Consider the following 16,623-nt stretch of genomic DNA (forward strand, 5'->3'; position numbering starts at 1 on the left):
TATTACTAATAATTTATTATATAAATAGACTTTTAATCCTAATGGGTTAACCACTTGAGAAAGGTGGTGAAATACAGTACACTTCCATCTTGCAACAATCTTCAAGTATCTTGCTATTTTTGATTAATTTGGTAAATTCAGGGACTTTCTGTTCTGGATATTTTAATCAGTTTAAAAGTTCTCGATGTTATAATCAAAATTATCTTTCTAATCAGGCTCAGTACTTCCAATACTTAAGAAATGCCTTGATTAACTCTGATATTGATTGGATGCATCGGTCTTTGACATCACCAGACTGAAATACATTACTGGGAAACTAAGACAAACTTAATGAAAAGCTTTGTTCTTTGTTCTTCGTCATAAATTGAATTCACGTTGATAAGCCTATCACCTGTTGACGTTTTATTGCTCTTTTATCCGGTCTAGCTGTAACCTACCTGATTCCTTATGTCCTTCCAGGATTTTTTAATAAAAACAGCTCACCTTAAATAGAGACGCACGTCTCTCCCCAACCCCTCCTTGTCTTGCTCTGTGTTTTTCCCTGGGTCTTCCTCTTTCAGAGGAGACTACACAAGGACACAAACTTGTCGCTTCTTCTGACAACCCATTATCTGCCTGTCACTCACACACACACATGCACGGAAGCTCACAGGCACCTACACACACACACACACACACACACACACACACACACTCTCACACACTTCATTGCAAAGATACACACCCACACTTTAGATTGTGACTGAATCAAGATTAAATCTGGGCAGAGCATTTATAGGTGTGTGTGTGTGTGTGTGTGTGTGTTCATCTCAGTAAAACTTCTCATAATAACAATTCATTGTCAAGGACAAACACACAACTCTTACATACACTCAACAACACAAAATGCAGCCATGCTAATGTTTGCGTAATCCTCTAAACATAAATGTGTCACTAATAATGTGACAAACAGATGGACAGAAAATGAGGAATAGAAGAAGACACAGGGGAAGAAAGGCTGCGCAGGTAATTGTCTGCTGAGAAAATATTATTGCTGAACAGCGTGTGTGTTAATAGCTGAGGGGTCAGAGCATTTCATTTTTGCTTCAACCTGTTATTGGATGCTTGACATTTAAATAGAGCAAGACAGAGACCACTGGTTTCTCCGCCTGTCTCTCGCTTTGTTTCGCTGTCTTCCTCACTTGTCTCATTCTCTTCTCTGTGTCCCTCTCCCTGTTCAAATCAATAGTTGTGATCCTCACTATAAAACAAGCTATTATGACACACAGGTGCATACACACACACACACACACATTCACAGTTAGGGCAGTGTAATAAATTACATTGATTTCAGGGTCTCTTGATGCTAACACTGCTTCACAGTAAGACAGTCTTCCACGTGGAATTAAAACAAAATATATGACTGCCTGTCACACAAACACACATGCACACAGTGTCATATTTCCATCACTTCAGGGGGCATTACATTCATTTCCTGGAGACTTGCCCTAACCTACCATCACAACCAGTTACCCAACCCTAACATTAGGCCCTATAATTTCAAGATTTATTATACTGGGACTTCGTGTCCCCAAATGGGAGGTGGTTCCCCACAATGTGAATGCGTAAACAAATTTATGTGTCTTTAACACCCACATGCACCATGACTTTTTTGAAAACCCATTACCCTATTGACTTATATTGTATTGCTGCTTATCTGTATTTATAGTGGAAGCAGGTAGGGAAAGAAAGAGAGAAATGAAGAAAAAAGATAAAAAAGAATAGTGGCAGAACAGAGCAATATATGGACAAAAATGAAACTGGGTTTGAAGAAAGCGGGGAACAGATAAAGGTAGCAGAGAGAGAAAAGGGAAACAGGGACAAGAGACAGAAAGAGAGAAACAGAGGTGGAACGGGGAACGACGATAACTCGTCTGGAATACAGCCAGAGTCAAGCGGGACCAGGTCCAATGGCAAACCACAGAGGCTGCCTTGTCCCTTTCCCCCCCTTTTGGTAGACAGACAAACGGCTGGATTCATGTTGGAACTAAAAGGCTTTGTTCTCTACAGATGCAGCTTTGAAAACAACAACAATACCAATAAACACTAACAATAACACCACCGACAGAAAGCTTCATATCAGCAGAATCCAGAGGTTGGAATTAAAAAATGGAAAACAAAAGCAAAGGAAATGAAACTAAATGAAACAGAACTATGCTAAAGGCAACCAAACCATGTCCCTCAACACGAGGTGCTAGGAAGAGCCAACAAACACAGCCATAAAACCATTGTGAGAGGAGATGAAGCTGAAGAAAAAGCAGAAGAAAAGAGGAGAGGAGAGGAAAGAGGAGAGGAGAGGAGGGGCTGGAAAAGAAAAGGTTGACAGGAGATGCAGCTAAATCCAAGTTAATCTGTCCAATTAGTTCCTGGTAATCCTTCCACTGTCATAAGTAAGACAAATGAAACTCCATCCATTTATTCTGTCTCTAACTCTAATTTCTCTCTGCATGTGTGCTTCTCTTTCTAGGCCACATTTAAGTACTTAAAAGCTTCAAATTTGCCCTCCAACATGTTTTCAATTTGCACTTGGAAGCTACATGGATTTTGAGAGGCTAATTATGAAAGCAGCAATTAAGTCCAAAAAACACGATCCATACAGTGCCGTGCGAGTTGTTTCAAATTATGAAGCTGAGAAAAATAAATGGAAATCCAGCTCGTGTCTGATGATTAAAAAGACATGCATGAGTTAAATCAAAAGCAATTCAAACATAAACGTGAAGCAAAGAGGGAGGAGTCCACAAATGTCTTTTAAAGGGTAAAGTTGGCTCTGTTCTCTATTCTTCTTATTACCCATAAAACTCAACATTACTAATACCAATAACACCTCTTAGTACTTTCACCTTTTGGCTTTTAAACTGTTCGAACATTAGTGTGGTGTAGAATTGACTCAGATCAAACTACAAAGCACACGCTCATGGAAATGAGGCCATCCAACTTGTAGGATTAATTAATAGTTGGTTTTATACTTTTCACAGAAATGGTTTCACAGAAACAGCAACCAGAACATCAGTGATGTAGTAGCTCCTCCGTCTCACGATCCATATGGGTCACAAATGTGACCTTGACATTGACCTTGTTTGGTTGCACTACAATCTGGCCAACACTACAGGAGGAGTGCCCTTAAACCTGCACAGTTTAGGTGATCATAAAGGAGCAGTGATTCTGGTTAATTGCAGATGCACTGCATGAGCATATGCTAAAAGTTTAATTTAATTCACCAGACCTGCTTATCAAGAGTGCAATCATATTCACTCATACAAAATAAAGATGATGACAGTACACTTTAAAAAGCAGTGTATTTTAAAGTGTCACGTTATTGCAACAAAATGTCAAAAATTGAATAAAATCGCCTTTCATGCAGTGTTTTAGCTCATATTTTTACTGTTTTGCCACAGCGCACAGAACATGTTGTTTTTTTTATTATTAATTTCAGTTTAAAATCCAAATTAAATTTAAAAAATCTCTTCTGAGCATGTGACATTTTTGGTTTAGGAACTACAGAATCTCATGGCGGTTGCAAAGCCCTTTGTACGCAATACAGCTGAAATCTATCCATGAAAAACTGACCCCTGCAAATAAGAGACCCTCCGTTAAATTAAAAAAAAAAAATCCCATTTGCCACACGAATGCGGACCCACACAGAACATTACTGTAAAACTGACATGCACAGCAAAACACGCTCTGTCGCCAAATCTGTTGGCTGCTCTTTCAAGAGACTGACACTTAAAAGTGTTGTACTGCTGGTGTGTGTGTCTGTGTGTGTGCATATTCACATATAAAAAGAAGTACATATGACATATTGTGTGTGATTCCCTGCAACATCTGTGTTTGTGTGTCTGGAAATGTGTTTTGTGATTCTATTCTTCCATAAATCCAAGTGATGCTGAGCTTGTGCAACATATGAGAAATACTGTGACTCTCTTGAACTGTGTGTGTGCTCAAGCCTCAGCAACTATGATTTGTGTGTGTGTGTGTGTGTGTGTGTGTCTAACCTCCCATGACCAAGAGGTTTTCAGCAGAAAATTCAGGATTTGGATTAAAAGCTACTTCATCACCTTCTTCTGTCACACACACACACACACACACGCACGCACGCACGCACGACACACACTCACTAACCCTTCACTTCAAGTTGATTATATTTCACCCTTCAGACAAGAGCAATACATCACCACAGAAGAAAAATCGAGAAGAGTTGGAGAGGAGAGACAGAGAGAGCGTGAGAAAGAAGCGGACACAGAGGAGAAAAAATGTAAAAGGAAGAGATGAAAAGAGACATGAGGACAAAAGAAGAGAGGAAAGGAGGAGATGAAATCCTTCCTGTTATCATATCAATTGCTCAGCAGTGTGTGTGATGTCTGCTCAGTTTTTTATTAACTATATTGGTTTTTTAATTAAACAGTGTTTCGTGTGGTGGCACGCTTGGGCTGATGCCTGATGCTTGTGCACATATATTTCTGTGTGTGTGTGTGCATGTCTTCATTATATTGTATTAAACTAAATATTCAGTAAACTACAGGTGGTGGGATCAGACAAACCTAACCAAACAGAAAAAGCAAAGGAGTCATTACCATTTAAATAACATTCCTACCCCGTGCCTGTGTGTGTGCCTCACTCTAACAACAAACACAAACACACACAATCCAACTCCAAGGGTGTGTGCACATTTGCATGTGTGTGTGGATAATCTCAGTTACGCTGGAAACACAAAGGGAACAGGTAGGGAGATTTAACTAAAAACATCCGCATATTACTCAAAATATAAGGAACGGTGCCAAATCATACACTGTATATAAAAGGTGCGACTGTGACCTCACATACTGCTTTGTGGACAACCATTAATTTTCAATTCAATTCGATTTTATTTATATAGTGCCAAATCACAACAGCAGTCACCTCATGGCGCTTCATACGGTAAGGTAGACCCCCTACAATTATAGAGAGAACCCAAACAATCAGATGATATGGTGTGATTGAAGATAGACTGCAGTGGGAAAGAAAACCTGGCAGAACCAGGATCAGGTAGGGGCAGCCATCTGCCAGGACAGATTGGATCAGAAAGCCAGTCAAAAAATTGTAACATAGATATTATGAATGTCACCATTTTATTTTGTTTTTTTGAGTGATCTACGTAAGGACAGTGTGTGCTGGTACTGTTTGACTTGCCATGCTCTAAATCATATCCTACTCTTGTCTTTTTTACTCTAAAATAGACTTTAATTTACAAAATAACACCATTTTGTATTAAGTAAGACCTGCAACTTGTAACAGAAGGCATAAACTAGTCATAAAAGACTAAGGAATGAATTTATTTGACTGTATATTAGCGAGCTGACTTTTGTCAAACCTCAATTTATACGGTGACAAAAGTAATATTTTGTTTTTGTGCAGAACCACATTACTTTTCTTTATAATTGTAACACAGGAATTTGACCTCTTCGCTGGCCTTGACACTGAAAGTACTCGTCTAATGTCTTTCTTAATATCAGATTCCACTCTATGCTTTGGCTCTCATAAAAAGTCTTTTTCATGTCCCTGTTTCTTTCATTAAAGGAACATTTCTAAATTGCCAGCTTTAGTTTCGCAGCTGAACTGGGGAAAATTGTTCATGCATTTGTCTCAGCGCGCCTAGATTGCCGTAATGCTCTATTTACTGGCTTAGATAAATAATCTCTTACACACCTCCAAGCTATACAAAAAGCCATTGCCAGACTACTAACTCATTCTACTAGGTGAGATCAAATTACTTATTTTATAATTTCCACATTGGTTCCCAGTAGATTTTAGATTCATTTTAAAATTCTTGTACTTACATATGGAACATAAATGGACAAGCTGCAGATTTTTTTTAATCTCAGCTCCTTATTAAACACACTGCTGCTCACAGTCTTTGGTAGCAGATAATTTGTTAGTTGTTCCACACAGAGCCTTTCAGTCTGTGGCAACTAGGCTTTGGATCAGTCTCTCACTCAAACTTCATTTAGCTGATTCTGTGGACTTCTTTACAAATCTGTTAAAAACGTAGTTGTTTACAAGGCTTTCTGTTGGGATTATTCGGTGTACAGAAAATGTAACATGCACAGTAAATATGAAATACCAGTCGGAAGCATGCTAGCTAAGCTTAAAGGCTGAAAACATGTGAGAACAGCCTGTATGCATCTGTCCAAAGGTAATCTACCTATCAGCAAACAAAAGTGGCTCATCTTTTAGTTCCCTGTTCAAGGAAAAGGTACAGATCTTCAGTATTAGATCTCTCGTTTCATCCAACTAATCTAATTGATCTGAGGAATTATTGTTCATAAGGACATTTGCTGCACTGCTACTGTCTGAAATGCATTTGATGAATAACTACATGCCAGGAAGTCCTTCTAAAAATCATAAAATATTAATGCCTTAATACCAAACATCATAATACACTACAATTTTCTAGTCAGGAACACAGAAAATCATCAGTCAGATATACAGGATTAATTTTTTTTTCTTTTTAGTCTCTAAATTCATAATCGTATTTTCTAGATTTGGCCTGTTATCATCATATTACGTGGATTACAATGACTTTACGTCTTTACCAGCAATGTGTTCCAGCATGAATGAGGAGAAGAAGATTAATTTCCTCTTCCTGTCAAACAGGAAACTGTTCAATACATGAGTCGCCTGAACAAGTCTATGACTTCCTCTCTGTCAATAAACAGACACCACATACGTGCAGATTCATTCATTGTTACGCACACACACACACACACAGAGGTTGGCATACATCAGTCAGACCCTGTGGTTATGAGTTTTCATCTCTCTTTCATTTTTATTCTCCAGTTTCATCATTCTCTCGCCTCTTGCACTCTCTCGCCCCACTCTCATTCTCTCTTCTCTTTCTTTCCCAGCCTTATTGTTTTTCATCATCTCTCCATCGCTCCCTTATTCTGTTTCTCATTCAAGCTCATTGCTTTTATTTCTGTCTCTTTCTCTCTCATATCAACCCTCTCTCTCGCTCTTGCTCCGTCTCTCTCCCTCAGGCTAGCTGTGTTTATATTTCAGTCGTTTATTTCTACAAATGTCAGACAGTGTTTCTGCCCTCCGTCTATTGATCCACAGAGAGCGAAAGATGGGGAGAGAGAAGCAGGGAGAAAAGGGGGGAAAGGCAGTGAAAAAGAACGAAGCAGAAAGAAAGCGCACAAAGGGAGATATGAAAGAGGAAGACTAGCAGAGAGAAAGCAGGAATGAGGTGACAGAAGTATAGAAAAAACAGGATAAAAAGTGATAGAAAGTGCAGAGAGCCTCCAGTATTATAATCACTCTTTTGCGCAGATCACTGAGCAACCAAGAACTGACTCAGGCTCTCCCCTCCTTTCTTCTCCAATTCCACCCCTCGCTACACCTCTCCTCTTCCTGCCTGCTCATTGTACAAATATCACCCTACCAACTAAAATATATATACCAAGACAAAAAGAACAGTAGATGGACAGATCGATAAATAATAAGACAAGCAGAAAAAAGCCTGTGTGATCAAGAGGGGCCAATTAAGTAATGTCATCTGTGACTTCTTGCTAAACCTGGCTTATCTTCTTTTAGGAGAACATACATAAGCAAGGACTCTATTGACAAGGCAGAGTCTGTAATCACGAAATCAATACATTCAATCCTAACTCTTCTATGTTAACACACTGTAGCTGTCCTACCTGCACATTTGGTCCGAGTAATGAGCGGTGGACCAGGTTTCCCGGTGCCTCCCTCTCCTGGTCGGGTTAGCAAGACCCTGATCTCATACTCTGTGTCTGGGTCAAGATGCCATAACTTGTAGTTAGGAGAGTTCACAGCATGAGTTTCTGTCCAGCTGCCGGATGTCATACGGTACTCAACCTATTAGAAAGAATAGAAAGTATTAATCAGAACATCAATATTAATGTCAGTGTCATATGATAATCTCTGGAATACAAAGGTTTCCTCCATGACCAGATACCATGCGATACCATATGAAAATATGCAAATGACAACTTATAATCATGCTTATAATCATGTTTTTCCTTATTTTCTTTCATATGCTGGTAAACTGCTGGATGTTCATACTAAGCATGACAAAAGAGAAATCAAGAAAAATAATCCCTGTGAACCAGAAGCTCAGGGTTCAGATTGAGCTTCATTTTTAGACAATTTTCTATGAAGTAAGTGAAGGTGGATATCCACAACAATGTCCTCTCAGTCACATGACTGGTGTGAGCACAGAAACAAACCTATAGTTTAAATGTTTTATTTCCAAGAGGCAGCCAATCAGAAGAAAGTTGGCTTAGAGATCAGCTTTCTTTATATAAGCTAAATCGGAATTTTCCTTGTTTTCCTGTAAGAGGATGAATGGTAATTGTTATGGTCTTTGTTAAAGGTTTGTTAAGTAATTACATAATTTGTTAAGTTTGCATGACTACAATGCCCCAATTTACAATGTTAAAACGTTAAAAACATCCAGTACTTCAAGACTAACACACCTCCTTTAGTATTATAGGTCCATCTCCAAATATGGAGTTAGCATTGAGCTGAATTAGTAGATAAGTGGGGCCGACACCGAGCAGCTGAGGTGGTGCAATTGGGTGTGGAGGCTCTGGGGAGAGAAAACAAAGAACAAGAACATGTTAGTTGGTTTCACAAAAACAAGGTCACTTTAGGGTGGCAGCAAACATAATAAAGTCACTCTGATAAAATACCTCATTAGTGGTCACATGATTTTTGTGAACTCAAGCATTTTAAACAGAATACTGCCAGCTATGACAACTGTCTAGGGTCTAGGTCTAGTAGCTACGACACCCACTCACAACACAACCGTGACTGTTGAGCTAGGTGAGCATCATGGCTAATTAAATTGTTTAAGATGGTTCATAGGGCTGCTTAGATCCCATGTCCTTTTACTAAGAATAAAATCATAATAATAAAGTTAACAGCCTTCTCCCTCCCTGAATTAAAAATACAGACTAAGCCCTTTTCTGACGTGAAATATGTGTTTTTCTTACTTCATCTGTTAAAATCTAATTGATTTTTTGTCCATCACAAAGAATTTGTGTAAAAAATGCTAATTCAAATATGACAGAACATCTACGCTACCACAAGACTGTGAATCTACTATGTTAAAGCAACAGCATGAGCAATTGCCAGTTTCCCCTCTGCTTTTTTGTTCTATAATCCAAGTCTCAAAGCTTGTACTGGCAAGATGCAATACTAAAAACTGAAGCGACATCCCTCACTTTCCATTCGATCTACCAAAAGAACCCTCCCAGTAAAAAATACACATAAGTTGCTAACATTCCTATCTCTCCCTCTGTTTTGACAAGGTCGCTTGCTATGCATCACCAGCACCCGAGCATCATCCACCAACAGGCCCTGACTTAGGGGACTGATATTTACCCATCACTCCCCAATATCTCTGTGCAAATGTTTTCTGCAGGACTAAGGCGATTAGAGCCTAGAGGCCAAACTCTGTTCTACTTGTCAGATGGCTTTTGGAATTCAAGTCCTTATTCTGACTGAAATCTATGCATTATATAAGCATCCGGATTTGGTTACCATTAATAAGTTTGGTTATTTGTCACAACATTCAGCTCATCAACTACTCCCTTGTTAGGTGTAACGATTAATTACCTTACAGTATCATTTCATAATGTAAAATAAGAAAAAAAGTACAACTGACTAAATAACGGCAATTAAGTTTTAAATATTAAACACAGTATGTAGTTTTACTAGACGTATGCCCCTCTATCACGGCCACAAAGCGCTTGGTGAATAAACTGTGTGTTTTTACGTAATGTGATGGATGCATGATGGTTCAGGGCCAGCCAGATCACAGATAACTGTCACACATCTGTGACTGACAGGCTGAAAACACATACAACCTTTAAACACAGTGCATCAAAGTTTGATCTACTTGACACATCTACACACACACACACAGATCAACGCATGAATTAATCACTCTCCTCACACGCATGCACTGTGATCTGTCTCGCATGCAGTAAATCATAAAGATTTTTATCTCTCTCAGACACACCACCAGGCTTTTTTTTGCAATCTAGCTTCAATCACACCATATCAAAGCAAGCACTGTATTATCTAAATTAAATGTGTGTGCCTGTGTGTTACAGTGTATGTTGCTCCATTAACAGTTATATTTCACATTACTGTCACCTGTTTGTTTTTTTTCTTTGTGTGCCTGCGTTGTCATTTTTGTGTGTACTGAACGTGGCTGTCAGAGAGGTGCGCACGGGGAAGCAGCGCTTTAGCAACAGATGAAACACTGAAGTTTGACAGCACGCGCACACGTGCAAACGCAGACACACAGACACAGGCAGGCCAATGAAGCTGAATCCAGATTATGAATGTTGAAGTTACTTCAAAAACCACCAACGTCAACGGCATGTCGTCCCGCAATGCCATCAAATAAGCAAAGTAAACAACCCGATGATAAATAAGCAGATGAAGAAATAAAGTAGATTCACAATGATGCATTTTTAAAGGGCACAAAACAGTAGGTTTATTTATTTTTTAGCTTGTGTGTTAGCTTGAATGCGTGTTTGAATGTTGCTTAAAATCTACTGAATATCTAACAGATAAATAATACACATAAAAATGAAACAGTAAGAAATGTAACTGGGTCATTATGAGACTCCAGAGGAAAAAACCTGGAACAGGCTCAAACTTTACATTTTCTCCTTGTTTTGTTCCATCACTTGTCATTTGTGCAACTGACCTAAAAAAATATAACAAATCATCAATGGTGTTATTCCAATATTTTGCGGTGGAATTGCTGTCACTATCTTTTTTATTATTAATCACATGTGTGAACCCTCTCGTCATTTTCAGGTTTTTGGGTCGAATGTAAATGAAAATAAGGAAACAAATGAACACTGGGAAAACTTCAAATGTATATGCTGATTCTGACCTACACTGTCTCTGTGATTAATTTCTTTATATTGTCATTCATTTTCTTCCCTGATGTTGAAAAGAACAAACAATCAGAAGCTATTATGAAAGATGTTTTGGTAGGTTCTGTGCTTTTGTGGTTTATAATGTGGTGACAGAGACAGTCAGACTAATATAAGAAAGGAGTGGAAAAAGAGAGAGTTTTCATTGGTGACCGGAGCCCACCAGGAATGTTCTTTGTTTTCCATCGTCAGCAACCTTGTCAATAAAGTTTAGCTTTCACAAACCTTTGCTGACATCACTAGGGAGCTCACTGGAGGACATGTGACCTCCAGAACTACAGAAGTGTGCATGAGCGCGCAAGTGTGTGTGTACTTCAGCTGCATTAACAACAGTCCAGTGGTAGTAGTTTTGGTTTTCTATAGTTCTATAACGCCTGAAGCTCCACCTGTCAGTCTAACTTAAGAGTGTGCGACTGGCGACAAGAGAAAAAGGGACATTTTAGAGGTGGACCACTATAGCTTAAACCAACTGCAGGAATTCAAGCAACTTGTGTGTGCACATAAGTCTGATACATGTTTGTGTTTGTGTGTGTGACAGTAATATTGCAGGAGATTTTTAGGCCATGGGTTGTGTGTAATGCAAGCTGGCATGGTGATGTATGTGTGTGGTGATGATGCACTGTGTCACCAAAGGAACCAGAGGGCAAGGCTTTATTAGAGCTCGCCTCTGACCAAACCAAAAGTGACACACACATACATATACACACCCAAACACACAGTCAGACTCTCTCATACCTCTCATGCTGTTTATCTACAGTAAAACTTGTAAAGGCAGGGCTTCTGCTTGCCAGCATCCATCCATCACGTTTTAAAATTTCAGGCTTTGGGCTATTGAACCTTAGTACTGTTTTGGTGCACAAGGAAATGTATATGTAACGCTGAATTTTAAAACTGGCCTCTGGATATTTGATCAGATCTTGTTTACTTGTTTGGAAAAGCAAGCGACCCAGGGATGCTGAGTTGACTGTTATATTGAGAGAAAACCAGCAAGTAATCCTGAGAGAAGCTACAGCTCGTGTGAGTGACGTGTACTTCTTTCTAAACACCAAGTATCTATTGATTGCTTATTAAAGTTTTACAAACAAATAATAAACAAATCACTGTATAATGTGACAGTATTTTATTCATCTGGTTTTTGGCCAAGTTGCAACTCTTGAGCTAAACCCCACAAATTAAAATTGTATAGATGGTTAAAGGTATTATGAGGGCGGTGTCTGTTTTAAGGGACATGTCGGCTTTGATAGCTTGTCACTGGAGTAGATGTCCAAGCTGTGTGCTCAAGTGTACAAAGAGAATACCCCAGGAGTCTGTGCTCTAGGTTCTTTAATGGAAGCTCTGTTGTTTATATTGCATGATATTTAGCAGTTAGCAGTTATCTGTGTCTGAGCAACACCCATGTAGCCTGTGTTTACTAAATAGGCTCGGTAGTTAGCTGGTAACTTAGCCGTCATATGCTTTTATATTTCAACAATAGGGAAGAGAGGCGGAAATGTACATATAAGAAATATCTTGGAATCCCCTTTCACTCCTCTCAAGCTCCCAAGACACACCTCTGTTTAAAGAAATGTGATTCTTTTCCTTCATCCTGACAGCTTCCCCACATGATAATGGCACATCTTTGTCATCTACATGTTATAAATATCAATAGACTATTCCTGTGAGTAACCGTAGTGGGGCAATTTCACATCCTACAGTGAGCCACTTTAAGGCTTTGAAGATGAAACCTGGGTTATTTTTTATGTATATCATATTTTGGCACATCCATATGAGTTCTCCCTTTTCCCGTTTTCCTATAATCTATATAGATGATTCCTCAAGTAATATCCCATTCCCAGCAGTTCGCCTGCTAGCTTAAATTTCACAATAAATAAATATTAAAGCAAAATATTCAGAGCGAAAATATTAGCAATGCAGCAACACTGTCCATATTCATGGTCGTCAGTGTCCTGCAGGAGCCTCAATTATCCAACAAGCAGACTTTTCAAAAAGTGAAATAAACATATTCTCTGTTTCTTTGATTTCTCTCTGGCTCTCTTCTCACATCTGATATTACTAATAAATAAACATGAGGCTCTTCTCCTCCCACATGCATACATGCAGTCCTTATTATTTTATTGTGATATCTTTCTAACGACCAGATTCAAGATCAACATTCATAATCACCAAAATTCCTCAAACGTCCAAAAGTATCGCTCCTACTGACTGTTAAAAAACCAAAAACACTGGCTGGTTATGAAAGACACTGCCCTCCCAGTGCACCGTCTTGAACCTGAATCTATTTTCATACATGTAGATTGGTTCCTTTCATGTTCGGACACATATCTCCTGCTGTGCCAGTTTCTCATCTCATTCCTCTTTCCCTTCTCGCAATCAAAAAAAGATGTTCACGATAAATAAACATTAGCCACTTACGTTTTCCTACTAAATCAGCAATGTCCTGAAGATCTCCTTCCATTACTGCCTGATTTTCTTCATCAACAAATAAATAAATATCTGTTTATTCGTAGTGATTTTTAGCCCCTGAACAGCAGGGTTAGGGTCAAGTGACACAGAGAGTTGAACTTCTATGCCAGAGAGTGTAAGAGCACCTTTATCTGAGGTACACCATCTAATATTCATATTCATGGTGCTCGTTCCTGCTTTGATTTCTTATTTCTTTCTGCTCTGACATCTCCTATGCAGAATAATAAACATGACTCTGCTCTGCTGTTTACATATTCACACATATTCTTGATTCTGATATGGATATTCTTTGGATAATGAGCTATTTACATTTAACTTTTCTCCACCAACTCCTCTCTTCTCTTTGCTCTTCCTTCCACCTCCCCACCCTCCCCACTCCACCCCCTTCTGTCACTTCCATATCATTCTTTCTGAATCTCTTTCGCCTTTACCCACCCCAATCTGCCCCCCACCCCACCCCTCCTGTGTGTCTCTCTGGGAGATGAATTGAATATGTAAGCTATTGGATGTGAATGAATAAAGCATCCCATCTCAAACACACATTGGTGACACCTTATTAACCACATGTCAGATGCACATGACAGCTGCAGCGCACACACACACACACACAAATACACAGCTTCCATTCGCGTACACTCAGACACAGCATGCCCATGCTGGCATAGACAACAATTGAGCTATCTCGTCCTCATATAAGCATCTACACACACAGACGGAGGGTTTGCACCCACATTCAAACACAAGAGTCGCATACATAGATCTACATACCCTCCCACATGAGCTATCCTCATTAGCCTATATTGTGTTAGTGACCTTCATTTTATGAGTCAGTCACAGTGGATGTACATGTGAAACACAAAGTTGTTCATAACAAAAAAAACACACAAACACATAGAGAGGTCAAGAAAACAGCTGGCCGGAAGCACGTAGGATGTAACTCAGCATTAACCTTTTAATCACAGAGTTAGTCAATTATTAAATCACTCTTTCATATGATAAGACATCCTCTATATCAGGGCTGGACAATTAATTTCCATAAGGGGCAACATCATGAACTAAATATTTTGCCCTTAAAATGAAGCTTTGATCCAAAATCACTCGTTATTTACTTCATGCTGCACTGGAGTCACTGTTGACTGTCCAAATTAACATCACTGAATTAAACTTAATTACTTAGCTAATGATAAAATATGCTATTGGCAGCTGTGATTTAAGCTAACAAATTTGATAAATGGCTCAAGCTTCTGTGAATCCTGCATTTGTTTACTTCTGTCTGACTTTGTTGACACACTGTATTAAAAATTAATACATTGGGAACTTTCATTGTACGTCCAAAAATTCTTCAAAAAAAGCTTATATATAAATATACTATCAGATAATAAAAAAAACAGCAAAGAAGTTGACAGAAAATCTATTAAATAACCTTGAAAATGTTTTTCAAAATCCTCACCTCTGACGATAAGCGCAGCAAAGTTGGACACCCCAGAGCCGCGCTCTGACTGGGTGACACAGCGATACAGATCTTGATCTTGATTAGTGACTTCTTTGAGGTGGAAGGAGGCAGCAAACCGTCTGTGGTTGATGTTTTTGGTCAGAGCCACTGGAATATCTTCTCCATTTCTCCTCTACAGACAAACACAGACAGACAGATCAGGTGTTGCAGCGGGTATGAAGGGTTAAATGCCTTGCTCAAGGTCAGCCAGCACTGACTACAGACACATGCGCACACACTCGTGTGTGTGCACACTCTCATGCCCCTCTGCTTCGCTGACAGCAGGTTTGAAGGTCATGACTACAATAGAACCATAATGAAATCAGCAGCTATTAAACTCTTAATCATGTTAGCTGCTAGATGTATGGCCTGAAGTCAGTCAGTGTGACTGTGACTGTGTGAGTGTGTACTTGTGTGTTTGCGCAGTTGACACTTTATAATTGGACATACAAGTCCTAAGGGTGTCACATTCAGTACACTCTTTGTGTTGTTAATTTCTGTAAATAAAGCTATATACTGCATATTCATATTATTTTACAAGGAACTGCTCGCATTAATCAGCACAAGAATGCAATGACAGATTTAGCAAGACCTTGCTCATTTTCATTTGTACTTTAATGGATGTTAAAATGCAACTTTATGAAGACAGAGAGTCATATAATGAAGGGAAAGTCTGGCCCAATTACAGAAAACATGCTCTTAGTTGAGTCCAGTGGCATGAATTTTCTCTTAACTTATCAAGCCTTTCTGGCTTTAAAGTTGACTTTCTTAAATATGTTTTTTACTGTCATATTCTGTAAAAATAAATAAGTAAATAAATGAAATCTATTCAATAATGTTGTATTATTGCAATTTAAATACTGCTAGTTAAATAACCCCATAATCATAATTAATCGTTTAGATCTGGTCTTGCTACAAACGCCTTGTAGAACTTGTTCGTGCAATAACAGCACACCGTGCACGGTTTGCAAATGTTTTCTTGGTTGTACCTGTAGCCAGAGTTTATTGTTCGAGGTGTCTCGTCCCGTGGCGATACACTGAAAAGTGGCATTTTGTCCAGCGTTCACCTCCACATCCCCGAGGCGCAGGAAATGAGGCGATTTATCTGCAGGAAATGAGGTCAAACAAAGAGGCGAATCAGATTAGGTTTACAGCGAGGATATATGTATTTGTGCTTTAAAATGTTTTGATTTTATTCCTCTCTTTAAAATGGAAATGAGGTGACAAAACGGTCACCTTATCACAAACACACAATACATTTCAGGACGATGGGCCACCCTGAGGAATATGTTCATTTTTATCATTATTATGTTTTACTGGACCCCAGCACAGTACTGACATGCCATTGCCAGGTAACAATAATGCCACATTGACTACATGTGACTGACATAGCTTCCAGTTCTTAAATACCATGCTAAGATAATGAAGTAAGCCTTTTTAGACCCTGAAGATGCAGTTCAGCCATGACATCTTTATTCTGGGGATGTGATTGCAATCATAGATAGCAGCTCCTATGGTGAATGAAAACACACACACACTAACACACGCTCACACACACACAAGCTCACACATGCACGCATGTGAACGTGTGCACACACACACAAACCCGTGTGTCCAGAAATGCAGCTGTGAGAATGAATGCTTCCACTGTGGAGACTAAGTACTAAT

At 39.0% G+C, this 16,623-nt stretch overlaps 1 protein-coding gene across 21 annotated transcripts in view; it reads right to left on the bottom strand.

Annotated features, from left to right (window-relative positions):
- Positions 1-16,623, bottom strand: part of ptprk (protein tyrosine phosphatase receptor type K) — a 103,949-nt gene that overhangs the window by 32,645 nt on the left and 54,681 nt on the right. For all 21 annotated transcript variants that reach the window (XM_019346084.2, XM_019346085.2, XM_019346086.2 and 18 more), the window contains 4 exons: positions 15,945-16,060; positions 14,914-15,088; positions 8,517-8,629; positions 7,716-7,896 (listed from right to left, as the gene is read on the bottom strand). In XM_019346084.2, coding sequence (XP_019201629.1) covers positions 7,716-7,896; positions 8,517-8,629; positions 14,914-15,088; positions 15,945-16,060 — 585 coding nt within the window. The remainder of the gene's footprint in view (positions 1-7,715; positions 7,897-8,516; positions 8,630-14,913; positions 15,089-15,944; positions 16,061-16,623) is intronic.

Source organism: Oreochromis niloticus, linkage group LG15 (genome assembly GCF_001858045.2).
Source record: "Oreochromis niloticus isolate F11D_XX linkage group LG15, O_niloticus_UMD_NMBU, whole genome shotgun sequence".
Lineage (NCBI taxonomy): Eukaryota > Metazoa > Chordata > Actinopteri > Cichliformes > Cichlidae > Oreochromis > Oreochromis niloticus.